The sequence below is a fragment of the Sitodiplosis mosellana genome, unplaced genomic scaffold (genome assembly GCF_009176505.1).
Source record: "Sitodiplosis mosellana isolate CC-2019 unplaced genomic scaffold, AAFC_SMos_1.0 Smas_scaffold_1, whole genome shotgun sequence".
Lineage (NCBI taxonomy): Eukaryota > Metazoa > Arthropoda > Insecta > Diptera > Cecidomyiidae > Sitodiplosis > Sitodiplosis mosellana.
This window is the reverse complement of record NW_022595244.1, coordinates 11348584-11362997: the sequence shown is the minus strand read 5'-3', so window position 1 is coordinate 11362997 and position 14414 is coordinate 11348584. Positions and strand designations below refer to the sequence as shown.

The 14414-nt window shown below is 34.6% G+C and overlaps 1 protein-coding gene across 1 annotated transcript; it reads left to right on the top strand.

Moving 5' to 3' along the window:
* The first annotated feature begins 11454 nt into the window (after positions 1 to 11454).
* Positions 11455 to 12498, top strand: LOC129579581 (probable cytochrome P450 313a4). The gene has a single exon (XM_055469736.1). It carries the CDS (start codon positions 11455 to 11457, stop codon positions 12496 to 12498), a length of 1044 nt encoding a protein of 347 aa, XP_055325711.1.
* The last annotated feature ends 1916 nt before the right edge of the window (positions 12499 to 14414 follow it).

Below are 14414 nucleotides of genomic sequence, written 5' to 3'. Positions count from 1 at the left end.
TGATGAAACTAACAAGATCCGTGTTGAGGGCTGCTATTTAACTCTTTTTTCAATCAAATTTGATAGAAAAACGAAACTTTGTTCAACCTAAAATTTTCAAAGTTCAAAGAATAAACGACGAGAGAAATCGATTGAGCCATTTTGAACTTTAAACTCAGACAACCTCGTCTGCATTAATTTTATACATTAGAACATAAAACTCATTTCTTCTGCCTTTTAAATCGTCGCGACATTACATATTTACATAGAGCATTGGCATTTAAATGGTGTATATGGAGTGCTCACTGAGCATTATCAACGCACACAGAAAAGAATCCCCGGAAATTTTAGGTGTTCGCCGTAAAATTTGACATTTATATATAAATTTCTATATACATTTTACCGGCAACACTTGAATTTTCCGGGCGATGACATAATTTCAAATATTCCAATAGAAATTAGCGCCATCTGTCATTTCAAGCGGTAAAATATACATAGTATTTGATAAAATGTTCGAAAATATGTCATCGCCCGGAAAATTGAAGTGTTGCCGGTAAAATGTATATAGAAATATAAATGTCAAATTTTACGGCGAACACCCAAAATTTCCGGGGATTCTTTTCTGTGTGCGAATTCGAAAATTGGCCCGACATTGGGGACAACACAAGTTCTAAACATTTGAAGGAAAATATAAGCAAATCTACACAGTCAAAAATAAATGTCCACATTTAGGCGGAATTTCGACTGGTAGAGGCGCCCAGTCCTATATTTTGCCTAGCAAACGGAAATTCAGACGAAATATCGACTAGATTATAAGCGGAATTTCGCCTGTAGCTCAAGGTACTAGCAGAAATATCGGCTAAAATGAGTCTTTAGCTGAAAAAACGCCCAAATGTAGACTTTTATTTTTTGCTGTGTAATGATAATGAAGTATATAGAAAGTTAGTATCTTCTACAATTTAACCAGTGATTTTTCGACCAGTGACTTTTGATATTTTTTTCGTGTTCTATCTCCCTCCCTATATGAGTCAACTTTTTTCTTTCTAAAATGAAGTTTGAAATGTGTACTTTCCAATGAAAATAAAAAATCATTTAAAAATACAACATTTAAACCCATTCTATGCGTGAAACAGAGAACGGTATTGGTGACCTACATCATCGCAAGCTGCTGGCTTGCAATAGAAAAATACGATCGTAGTAATGCCATCTGTCATTTCGGGCGGTAAAATGAACTCATCACCGGGAAAATATATATAGTTCTGGATGGAACGTTAATATTATGTCAACGCCAGTATATATGAAGTTATTCCGGGCGAATTTATATTGAAATGTCAAATTTCCCGGTGAATCTATCGATACTCCTGGCTTTATATTTCGAATGCATTTTAGTAAAAATCGTAGGGCCCATGCAAGACCCTAACGACATCTATTGAGTTCTGTAGAAATCATTATGGTACTAACTACTTGGTTCAATATGAGTGGTAATTCTACTTAACAGTAGACTTGACATGAAGCTCAGTACTTTTAATGATTTCTACAAAAATCAATAGATGGCGTTAGGGGTCTAGCATTTGCCTTATGTATTCAACACATTTGCCCGAAAACAATCACACTACTAGCAACGGTGAAAATGATCTCAAAGCGGCTCGCAACAGCACATCTGAACGCACACAAACACAAGAGGGGCCACAAACAAGTGCTGATTTACAAGAATGTATGCGAATGAACAATAAGTTTTGTCATCTGAAAAAAACCGAACAAATTACGGACGCGAATTTTTTTTTGCGGGCGGCAGAAAATCTTCTAGATATGATTACGAAACTTTTTAGCGAGTTGGACAAAACAAATCCATATGCCACCGAATGTGCACATATGATGCGCCCATTTGTCAGAGACATTTAAATTATGCATTCCAAAAATTGTGCCAACAAAAGTGAATTCACCAAAAAAAGTTTATTGTAAAATATCAGTGGCTAGTTTTAAGCAAAATCGTGTTGACATTCCCGAATTCGACGTTGAAAAGATGAAATCTGGAGCATTCGCCCAAATGATTGCAACTGGGACAAAATTCGCATAATATTGCCGACTGATTTGATTGACGATCACCAATCGAAAGTCGATGGTTGGCAAATCACAGGTGATAATTCGAAACTTGAACTTGCCGTCAATGCAAATGCGATTCATGACCTGAAGACAGACAGAACAGTTATCAGAGTCATTCGAATCATAGCAGAAAGGCTTGATTTCATTGCATACAGGCTGTTCAATCAGTTGCAGCAAACTGAACGAATTTGTTTGAATGAACCGAGATTTATATTGCAACTAAAGTTCACTGCCTTGGTTATTTTTCGAGTGAGCAACTATCGGAGCAACGTCACGTTTGCAGTTCACCTAGCTGTGAAAAATAGCCAAATGGTCATGTATTCCTCTATGATTTGGATGCTGATGATGTTTTTTTTTACTTGCTGTTCACAAAATCGGCGAAAGGAAATGATATTGGCGTGCAAGATAAAACAACGATACCACGATAACACAATGTTAAGACCTGATTTATTGTACTTGCTGTACAAAACAAGGCTTCGTGATAGTAAACCTTAGCACGCCGTATATTTAATGCTCGGCATAATATGCCAGCATATCGCACACACACAGCTGCCGTACACACTTCTCTCGTACGCAAAACAAAACGCATACAAAATCTGATGTGTACTCAATCGTTTGCGCACGAGAGAAGTGTTTGCGCCAGCTGTGTATGTGCGATATGCTGGCATATTATGCCGAGCATTAAATATACGGCGTGCTAAGTTATACTATCACGAAGCCTTGGTACAAAAACCGATTCCGACATTTGGACGGTTTTGAAGTAGACCCAATAGGCATTCATGGAGCCATTTCATGTCGTCACAAAGAGTTCAGACATGCGCGAGGGGGGGGTTTCGTGTTTTAGGCTCCCTCCAAAGCGAAAATGGCCATTTTAGGCTGGTTTTTACGTGATCACTTTTTTGTTTACTTACCAGAAATTTACCCCCCCCCCCCAAGTTTTTTTGAATTTTTTTTGTGTATTCACTCTCTTGTTCTGAGTATAATCAAGACCAAACACCGATTTTTACACATCGGATCCGTGAAGAGAGAAAGATAAAAGAGAAAAAAAAATGAATATCCAAACAGTTGATAAATACAAACAGTTTTTAAGAGTAAACAGAACCGATGTGTAATTGAAAAAATTGATTTCGCAGTATGACTAAAAACAATTGCTTGGTCATCAAAAGGAAGAACATATTTGTTTGCTAGCTGGAAAATGGTATTCGAAAAGAAATTTCGGTAATAAGACAAATTTCTTATTAATATACATAATACGTATATCAATTCAATATTGAAACGATTTTATTACTTAGAAATATCTCATAAAATATTCCATTTTCCAAGATGTTTTCGAACTATTTTGTACGTTAAATAACACATAATACATATATCAATGAAATATTGAAACAATTTTATTACCTAGGACTGAAAATTGTATTTTACTGGTTTCTCTCTCCCCTTGTATGTTCGAGAATTGCTTTGCCCCCCCCCCCAAACTCTGAAAAAAATATCGATCCCCTCCCCCCTGTCAATCGCTCTGAATTCAATTTTACCCCCTGCTGGAAATTTCGAGCGCGCGCATCTCTGCAAAGAGTTCATGGACTACACATCGCCGATTATATAGCAAAAGCAACGAACACTTGCCGTAAATTCACTGGTGCGTACGTTCAATGAAGTGTCATGAGCAGCGTATGCTGTTATAATAAAAAGTAGCACAAATTGTCAGTTGTACGGTTCTTTGATTCGTTCTTTGAGGAAAATCGGTAGAGGCGTTCAGCCTAAAACCCCGATTTTCAGAATCGGCCATCATGGTCTACCATGTGCCGCTGAATACTATTAAAAAAGCAATCATGTGCGTAAAACCATTAGAAAGGGGAGTAAATGGCATGCAAAATAATTTTGACAATAAGCTGCAGCTTGCAGTGCACACGGCGATGAAGCTACAACAACAATAACACGTATTTCCAATGTAATCATTAGACGAGCTCTACTGACACGACGCTTGTGGTGATAGTTGAAAATTTCAATCACATAAGCGTATGCATGGCCAATAATCAAGTAGCCATTCGCTCAAACCGTATAAATACTATGCTAGCGTGTCTGTATTGTGTGTTATACATATTGACCGCTCAGCGTGTGTTGTGTGTATGACCACTAGAGGCAGATCGAATGTTGTCGTCAGTATGGATTTCATAGCCGCGGCAGTGCACATGTGCATTGAAAACGCCGAATTTTATAAAACGAACAAACGAGCTATCTGTTAAAAAGTAATAATGCAGTTCATCAAAATTTGAGGCCTTTTTGGAAGTTTCATGCATTTTAAAAACAAAATAAGAAACCTGAGTAAATGGGTTGATTGAAGATTGGAAATTTGAATTTGTATAAGTCCATTGACTTTTTATTCTAAATAAAATGTCAAAAAACCTAATTGCATTTCTTTCACGTCTGACTTGCGATGTGAATTTGACAGCTGACATCGGGCGCAAACACCACCTGGATAATCTAAGGCTAATGGCGAAACAATCATGTAAACACTCCGTTCTGTCAAACGTTACACGGATGTGTAACATACAAACATAGCAAATTCGCAATCGATTATGCAGCGGGCGCCATTGTCACTCGATTCCAGAACAAATACATGGATGTATTATAGACCGCAAGTTCGACGTGATTTCTTGATTTGAATTTATATCATTTACTCCAAAGGAATATTCATTTGGATCAACATAACAAAGTGAGTTTTACTAATGAAAAAATATTTTTAATTTCCATCAAAAAAGCCAGAAAATCATCAGTTTTATTTGACCGACAAAGTTCTGAACATCAAGTAATAGCTAAAAACGGCACGCAGCATCTGTAATTTATGATAATAATAATAAAAGTTGAGTGGAACATATTTCACATATTTCACCTTGGTAAATGCTTCCAAACTGACCCTGAGAATACCATAGCCTTCTAGGTACATTGGCTGTTGTGTTTCCGCAATCATTATGATAAAATATTTTTGAAAATTGTTCGGCATCTTATGCCAGCTTGATTGAAACAAAGCATTAGCGAACAGTAGACAATTATTGGTGACAATCGCGCCAGCAAAGCAATAAAGGTAAAGATTTGCAACACTAGCACCCAATACATTCATGACGGTCAAAATATAAATATTCGGACTTCTGAGGGCCTGTTAACGGAGACACAATCAATATTTTTTACAAGAACTTCCGACATTCATAATCTCACCATTTCCGTTTGAAAAATACTGGTTGACATAAAAATAACACCACCCAAAAGCTGAACAAATAAAGTCCCGCTAAAACTTTCAGCCATTTCCACAAATAACCTGCAAATACAGTTCCATTCACGTAGGTTGCTGTTTTTTTTCTAAACTTACTTTTTTGTTGTTTTTAAAAAAACTTACTTTTTCACTGAAATATGGAATTTTATCCCTTCACAGAGGATGCTCTTTACTTTCGCATCATATTCAGCATCTTTCTGCGACACTTCATTCAATTTCGCAAGAATTTCTTCAAAATGTAGACGAAATGAATGAAATTGAACACACATCGTAACGAATGCCGAGAGAAAGTATGCATTCAAAAGGAAGTATGCACCAGCAAAGAAAATCGAGTACAAAAACGTATAAAACAGGCCCGAAAATTTACTTTCATCCCAAGGTAACCTTTATGAAAAATAGGGAAAAGAATAACTAGAACTCATTTTGACCAGAATTGTATGCTCAGCTTTACACATAACGGTAAGGAGTGAAAAGGCAATCGATGTTGGTCAAACTGTCCTGCAAATAGCAGCGCAATACGTCTACTGATGTGGCAAAAACCGACATAATCAAAAATCCAGGTGTATACAAGGTTATGAATAAAAGTGACACAATTTTGGCAATTCGATTGGCATATGACGATGTTCTGAATGGCTTTGTATTTTCATCTAAAGTTTAGTGCAATCAAATCAGTATGGAAAAACAGAAATGAATTTTAATTAAATTAAATCAAAAATAATTGAAAATGTTCATGTGTATATTACATACATTAATTACTTACATTCCTTGTAAATGGCATCAAGCGTTGAAAAAATTGACCGCAATTGTTTCGAATGATACCGCAATGTGATCAAAATGTACAGCATAGCGGATAAAACGGTTGCAGCTAGCAGTCCATAAATTGCACCATCGTAGTCGGTAGATATGAATTTGATGAAATAAAGGGACGTTGCTGTAATATTGATGATGTGCATTACGACCAACAGTGTGTAGAAAAAAAGATTTCTGATTTTTTTCGCTGCTGGTGCATTTTCTTCGTCAGCACAAACACCGATCAACGTTAACACAAACTGATTCAGTTTTAAAGGACTCATTTTTCTCAAATTTTATGTCAACAACTTGTCTGAATCTATTCCAAGTCAAAGCTTTTAGTCTGTTTAATTGACTAGATCTGGGATAAAACTGGCACATTTTCTGGTGTTTTTCAGCCATTTATATATCCTTTGTTCATCCAATATCGAACACGAATGGATTTGGTGTTAAAGTTCGAATTGAAAATAAAAATCTCATGTTTTGACCATCGATAAAACTATTTTCATTTCAAAATGAATCATATCAAATCGATAGAAATTTAAATATCAACGTCTAGACTAGTCATTTAATCATTTAGCATTTCCAAATAATAGAAATTGTATGTGTTCGCCTCAAACACTAGAACATATTCGAGTAATACACTTTCGCTTGCCTGTCAAATGTGTTTTGAGCATGTGAGAGCTCGAAGAATGACTACCAGCTAACTCTCCGTAATCCAGCCTCTCTGATCGTCTGTACAAATAGATAGGAAACGTCAAACAAGAACAATAAAGCGGCACCTGGCGACTGGTTGGAGAAATAGAGAATCATGCACATAGTTTGCTGTAACAAGTATGCGTCTGTGTAAGTGCGTCTGTGTAATTCAAACGTTGAAAGTATGACACGTTGCACTTAGTCCCCAGGTGCCGCTGTATTGTTTACTATTTTCATGATCAGAAAGGCTGCCGTAATCATTAGAGGTGCATTAGCTCTTATGTACTGTGCGTGCCTTTTGAAACTTTTATTCTCAATTTTATGCTATCGATTATTATTCAATCGAGAATTTTCGTTTGAACTAAAGGCATTTGCATAATATGTGCTATAATATAAACACAATGATTTATTTATTGATTATTACAGTATTACATAAGTGTAATTTTGCTTTTCGTTTGAATATTTCACATATTCATTCTCTCAACAAAACTTCCCATCATCTTTTCATATATATGGCTATATTCCGTCTGAGACAGAGAGACGGTCTGACTTATCGATGGAAATTTGAGCAAACCATCAAAACATGTTTCTTTGAAAGGAATTTTCTTCCATCAACAAACTAATTATTTGTCTACGTGCAGAACTAACGTGTTTCAATTTTATTTTTTCAATCAGAATAATTTGTGTCAAGTTGAATGTGTGATTATTAATTGTTTTTTTTTTGTAAATAATCTCTTCAATTGGCCAATGTTCTGAACATCAAATAGTAGCTGCAGACTGTACGTAAAATCTGAAGAAAAAAAATGTTCAATCAAATACTTCAATGGTGACAAAAGTTGTGTGTCTTACTTTCGAGAACCCTTCTAGACTGACTCGAATGATTCCGTATCCATCTAGATAAATTGGTCGCTGTGTTTCGGCAATCATGATAATAAAATACTTTTGAAGCTCATTGGGCATTTCATGCCAATCTGAATCAAATAATATATCCGCGTATTTTAGGGCGTTATCAGTTACAACCATACCGCCGAAGCAATATAAGTACAAGTTCGATGAGCTCGTAAAAAGAACATTAAGAGAACTTAAAATGAATACACTGGGATTTCTTAGTGCCTGTATAGATAACATTCAATGTTAGTTATATATTATTTTTCGTCAGATTGTAAGATAGACAAACAAACAAACCAAATCCATTTGAAACATCGACGTCGACATAAAAAGCACACCGCCCAGCAATTGCACAAAAATGCATCCCGTGAATGTCTCTTGTACATGTGTAAATGTACTACAATAGTTCGAAAAATGAACCGGTGAACTAGTTATATTCAACAGTAAGCGAAAAAAAACTTACTCCTTCATTAAAATGTGGAATCGAATGGCATTGCATAGGACTTTCTTGATTTTTACAGCATTTTCCTTATCTTTTTCGTTTATCTTCTTCAATTCCAATATAATGTTTTCAAAGTGAGTTCGTAAAGAATCGAATTGAAGGCAAATGACGACAAATGCGGCTAAAAACATTGCGTTCAACAAAAAATAAGCGCCAGAGAAGCATGCCATATAAGTTAATGTCCGAAAGTATCCGGTAAGTGTGGACTGGTCCCAAGGCAGTACATATCTGTATATGATGTGGAGGCATGTGGGATGCTTTTCAAATAGTTGATTATTAAGGTAGCATTGTATCAACTCAGTTACCGAAATAAATGCGACGAGCCCTAAATAAACCGGACCGTAGATTTTAACGAAAAATGTGGTCACTTTCGATCCAATCTGGTGAGCATACGAGTGTGGTTGGAAAGCATTCGAATTCAAATCTAAAATGTGGTAAAGTGAATTTTTAATTTAATTTTTTTTTATTTTTCTGTTCGATTGGTGAACCTACTTTCTCGTTGAATTCTGCGAAGCGTCGAAAATATCGTTCTCATTTCCTTTGAATGTAATCGTAGTGTGATCAATGTATGCAAATTACAAATTAGAACCGTTGCCGCCAGTAGGCCATATATGCCTCCATTGTAATCGACAGTCAGGTACAATAGGAAATAGAGCGAGGTTGCGGTTGTGTTGATGATATGCATTATCACCATTATAGAATAGAATAACTGATTCCTGAGCTTTATCAACGATGGTGTGCTTTCTCCAACGTCACATACACCGATAAACTTAAAAACTGAATGGTTTATCTTGAGTGGATCCATCTCTTCTGAATCTGTATACGGATAGTTCTTCGTATAATTTCAAATGTTTAATTTTCGAACGTTCAAGCAACGTTATCAAACTTGAACTAATGCCGATTCATATTTCATGCTGCTATTTAAATGTTTGTGGTTTCGTTCATTCTACGCTACAATACTCATTAAAACTGTAGAAGACGGACTTTAATTCAACGTAAACTAAATGTCATAGAATTAATCGGGAATCATTGAAAATAAACAAATCATCATCAAAACATCAAAAAAATCATAATAATGAAGTTATTTTAGGCATTTTCGTTTCGTGGAATTTCATACAGATTTATTAATTCTTTCGTTCACTCAAATTAAATATACTCAATTCACGGATCTGTATAGTTCTGATTAATTTATTATTATTTTCGTTTGACTTTGAGTGGTATTATTTCCTCGATACAACCTCCATATCCATGTTTCAAACAAGTCAATTGTTATGCTTCAGTGACATTTTCAGACACATTTCCCAGTTTCAACTAAATAATGACCTTTCGATTCATCTATACCAAATGCTATGACCTTTTGTCCATTAAACAACAAATTTCATTTTTGATTAACCAAATCAATAATGTATACTAAATAGTATAGTAGTTTTGACATCCTGTATCAGAATTCGGTAAAAAAATTCACATTTTCTATGACGAAATGTGAGATTGTTGACAATCAAATTCCATTGTATTCAAATCTCGATGCAAGATTTTTTTGGACATTTTGTGGATTCAGTGGAAATGTAGACGATTGAAAATAATAACAAAAATAAATGACTACAACTGAACTCGTTATCTTTATTTTCGAAAAATTGAATATTTTGTAAGGAGAATCGAACGCTTGACATACACAATGAATCAATTTAGAACAACACCCTTACCAAAGTAGCGTAGCAGAAAGTTTTGGGAACAATTATTACTAATAGACTATTACAATTTTGCGATTAAAAATGATTTCAATTCCAGGCAGTAAAAAGATGCAAATTTTTCCTGTTCTTCATCGCTTCAAAATAGTTTGGATGAAAAGAAAAAATTGATTGCAAAATTTATGCATCTCTACAAATTTATGTACCCTCTCAGATTATGATTGCTGCTCTTTATATAATTTAATTTAATTTTTAGTTGTGTTCTTTTTAATGCTGATGGAGAATGAGCAAATTAAAGTGCAAATGGATTTCTTCTCTCCTCTCTAATTTATTCTAGTTTGAATTCAATAAGGTATAAATAGCGTTAAAAGTTTTTGTTGTTGTTGTCAATGATTCTAAAAAGAAAACATGATATCGTGATTATTATTCATAGAAACGTTACGTTTAATGTGTTTATGTTCATTCTAAGTATCTGGTGATGAACGATATCCATGAATAATTGGTTGTTCTTCTTAAATTATTCATTGAATTGTACATGGTAATTCAATCACGAAAAATCTCACTCTAATTCATTAGAATCGATGATGCTTTTAAAACATTTTGATATAAATGAAATTTTTACAATAAACGGTAATAATACACGTTCAAATAATAAATTTTTCTACGCCAATCATAAAAAAACCTATTCAATAATTTTCATAAAGTTGTCTATTTTCATATTGGTGCTGGAACAATATACCAGACGAAATTTTTCATAATAAAGTATGAAATAAAGACGGATTACTTAATGATTGGTCATAGTGCCACTTCGCCTGTATTTGCAAAGACATTTACCGAATAAAGAATAATATTTAATATCACTCATACTCTATTCGCAACTGATGACTAACATTATTCACGTCTACGTTCATATAAGACATAAGAGACGCGTCGTGGATCAAATGTAATGACAGAACAGTCATTAATAAAAGAATTGAAAATGAATCGTTGATTTTGGCTGCTGGTTTAGTCGTGGTTGTGAGTTTAAAAAAGACGGTTCTGTTGAAATTTTAGTACCGAAAGAAATCAGCGAAATGATTCATGGAATCATATCAGTTTTAATAGTTTTGTTCATTGTTATTCTCTATGAAGAGTTGAGAAAATGGTTCATCAGAAGAAAATTGCAGAATTTTGAGTCAATCGGGCAAATGCCGATTCTTGGTGCAGCTGCACACTTTATGGGAAAATCTGATGACGATTCGATCAATGTTCTTACACAATTTTTTTATAAAGTGAAAACAACACCGTTTCAAATGTGGTTGGGTCCAATTCTAACCATCGGTGTATCAGAGCCAAAAGATATCCAAATAATTTTGACAAGCGACGATTGCCTCGATAGACCACACGTATACAAATTTTTTCGCTGCAAATCATCACTCCTTGCCGTGAATAGAGAGATTTGGAAGCCACATCGTCGGGCCCTGAACGCAGCATTTAATCCAAAAGTATTGCAACATTTTGTGCCGAATTTGAACGATAAATCGCGTATCTTAATCATGAAAATGGAGCCATTTCTAAAAGAACCCGGAGATTTTTATCGAACTATTTTCATTGGTCATATGGACACGGTTACCAAAACGTTGATGGGCACGGAAATGAATACGCAATGTGATGACCGTGCTGAATTCTTCTATCAACATGTGAAAACGGTCACTAACGCCGTACAGCATCGTATTTTACGATTTTGGTTCCATTTGGAATTGATATTTGGTTGGTCGAAGATCGGCCGAGAGGAACAGCGAAGTTTAAAGGAATGTAATGAGATTATTGACCAGATATATGAACGAAAAGTAAATGAATTGAATGTAATGAAAGCACAAGGAATCGATTATTTGGACAAGATTAAAAATGAGAACACAGCAAATGTAACAGAAAAGTGTTTGATTTTAGAACGTGAAGGTGTTTTTACGCATGAAAATGCTTTGGATCAAATGAGATTGATGATAATAGCTGGTATAGACACGTCATCGATCACAGTGTTTGGTACATTGTTATTGTTGGCTATTAATCAAAAACACCAAGATGCGGTTGTTGAGGAATTGCGCTCGATTTTCGACTCAGCCGACTGTGTTGTGACCCACGCTCAACTGGCCAATATGCAGTATTTGGAACGCGTTATAAAAGAATCGATGCGATTAATTCCACCGATTCCAATCATTGGCCGTAAACCATCTACTGACATTGATGTGCCGAGGGGAACAATACCAAAAAACGCTTTTGTCCTTATCAATATCTTGCATTTACATCGAAATCCAAAAATTTGGGGTGAAAATGCCATTGAATTCGATCCGGATAGATTTCTGCCAGAAAACATTGCAAAACGGCCACCGTTCTCTTACATCCCCTTTTCCGGAGGAGCAAGGAATTGTATTGGAATGAAATATGCAATGATCTCAGCTAAAATCGTTTTAGCTAATTTACTGCGACGATACAAGTTTACGACCCATTTGAAATTTGAAGATATTCATTTAAAAACACATGTCGTACTGGAAGTAACCAACGAAAATGCACTTCAAATCGAAGAACGACACTTTTCAACTCATTAAGTGCTATGTGAAAATTTGTGGACAAAGTGAAGGCTCTCATCTTATTTTTCACTTGCAAAACTTCGTCACTTTTATACTTCGAATCAAAGTAACGTTAATCAAGAAGAAAAAAAAAATTTCAGAATTTCGATAAGTTCCGATTCAAACCAATTTATTTTATCATAAAGCTAAGTCCGTACCTTCTTAAAGGGTTTCCCAATCGAAAGCTGAGTCTCAATTAACTGGAACTATTGTACTGTCTAACTCAAAGCTCATTTTCTACCTTTTATATGAATGCCAATGCTTCCAGGCGAAAACGGAAAATAATTATAATTTCAAAGAAAAAGTTCAAATTCATTTTTCTTTTGCATTCAATTTGAATAATTGTATTCATCGTTGCATTTTTAATTGGAAGATTTTGAGTATTGACAATATTCACAAATGTGTGCGACAAAATAAGCAAAGAGTTTTAATTGAACAAACTTTTGTATTTAAGTGGACACTGTAGAACGAATGTTGTCGTAATTTTTATGGGAATCTATGTTTGTTCAAAACAGTTGGACAAGCAAAAGTTTCTCTGCGGTGGAACAAAAAACAAAATAATAATTACATACTGAATTCACAACAATATGTAAGACGGAAGCTTCTAGGGACGATTAGGTTGTAATTAAGTTAAGTGTTTTTAATTGTTTTTGAAGCGGCTGAAATATCAACGGGGCAAAGTTATTGGATAAATAGTTAAGTGCTGGGTGTCAATTGGAATTGTAAGGAAGTTTCACGGAGAACGTTCAATTTGCAACAACACAAACGCAGTGTGCGTAGTAAATAGAATTATGAAAAGAAATCAATAAATCCACTTATATTGGACAAGAAAAAGCATATAATTCATTCAAATCGACATTTAATAACAATGTTCTAAATCGGCCAACAGATTGGGAATTTCCGATAAGATTTTGGTGAGTTTTAGTTTGAATTCGCTTTGAATGTAATTCTTTTATTAATTAGCAACCAAAAATCTAGCTTCGGTTTCGTCTTCATCTAGTTTTCATAGAGTAAATATTTTTTCAATTTAAGTATGACTAAATGTTTTTGCTTCAATGAACTAAAGCAGAATGATGATCAAAAGAGAGACGAAAAAAAATGCTTCAACCAACTTTTGTTTACTTTTCAAAATTATTTATAACTTTTTGTAACGTATCATTATATTTGTATATTTGATGTTTCCACTAGAGAAATTCATTGATTCTCATACTTTACAAAGAATTGCCAAAAATGGTTAGTTTCTACGTGTGGAATGGTTTTTTTTATCTCTGAAATAAAATCACCTTGATCCCAATGTTCGGAATATCAAGTAGTAGCTGAACACTGTACGCAAAATCTACAAAGAGAAATATTATTCATAAAAGAGTTGAGTAGTTAAAGTAGTCACATTTTGAGTGATGATGACACCGCCAAAGCAATACGAAATAAATTCGATGAGCTTGCGAAAACAACGTTGAACACCGTCAGAAGATATAAATTGGGATTCCTCAATGCCTATGCATAAATACGTTTGTAGTTAATTTTCTCGCTCTATTGTTGGAAGTATGTATACGTATAGTCACCATATCCATTTGAAACAGGACACATCGAAAGTACACCGTTAAGTAATTGTACAAAGATTTATAGTTTGGACTAATAAATAGTGACTAATAAGATACTTACTACTTATGACTAGTAACTTCTAATAAGTAGTAATAAGATGCAATCTTATTACTCTATTGATATATCTAGTGAGTATAGTTATTAGAATGTTATTGGTCGAACGAGTAATAAGATGCATGGTAGCTTATTAGTATAGTTATTAGATGAAATATATTTGAGTAATGAGATGGTGATGTTATTAGTCTTGAACCAAATGTTTCCCATTGATAACAAACTGATAAGGAGTGCGAATT

Coding starts and splice junctions, on each gene's coding strand:
- LOC129579581 (XM_055469736.1), top strand. CDS start 11,455: ATGGAGCCATTTCTAAAAGAACCCGGAGATTTTTATCGAACTATTTTC.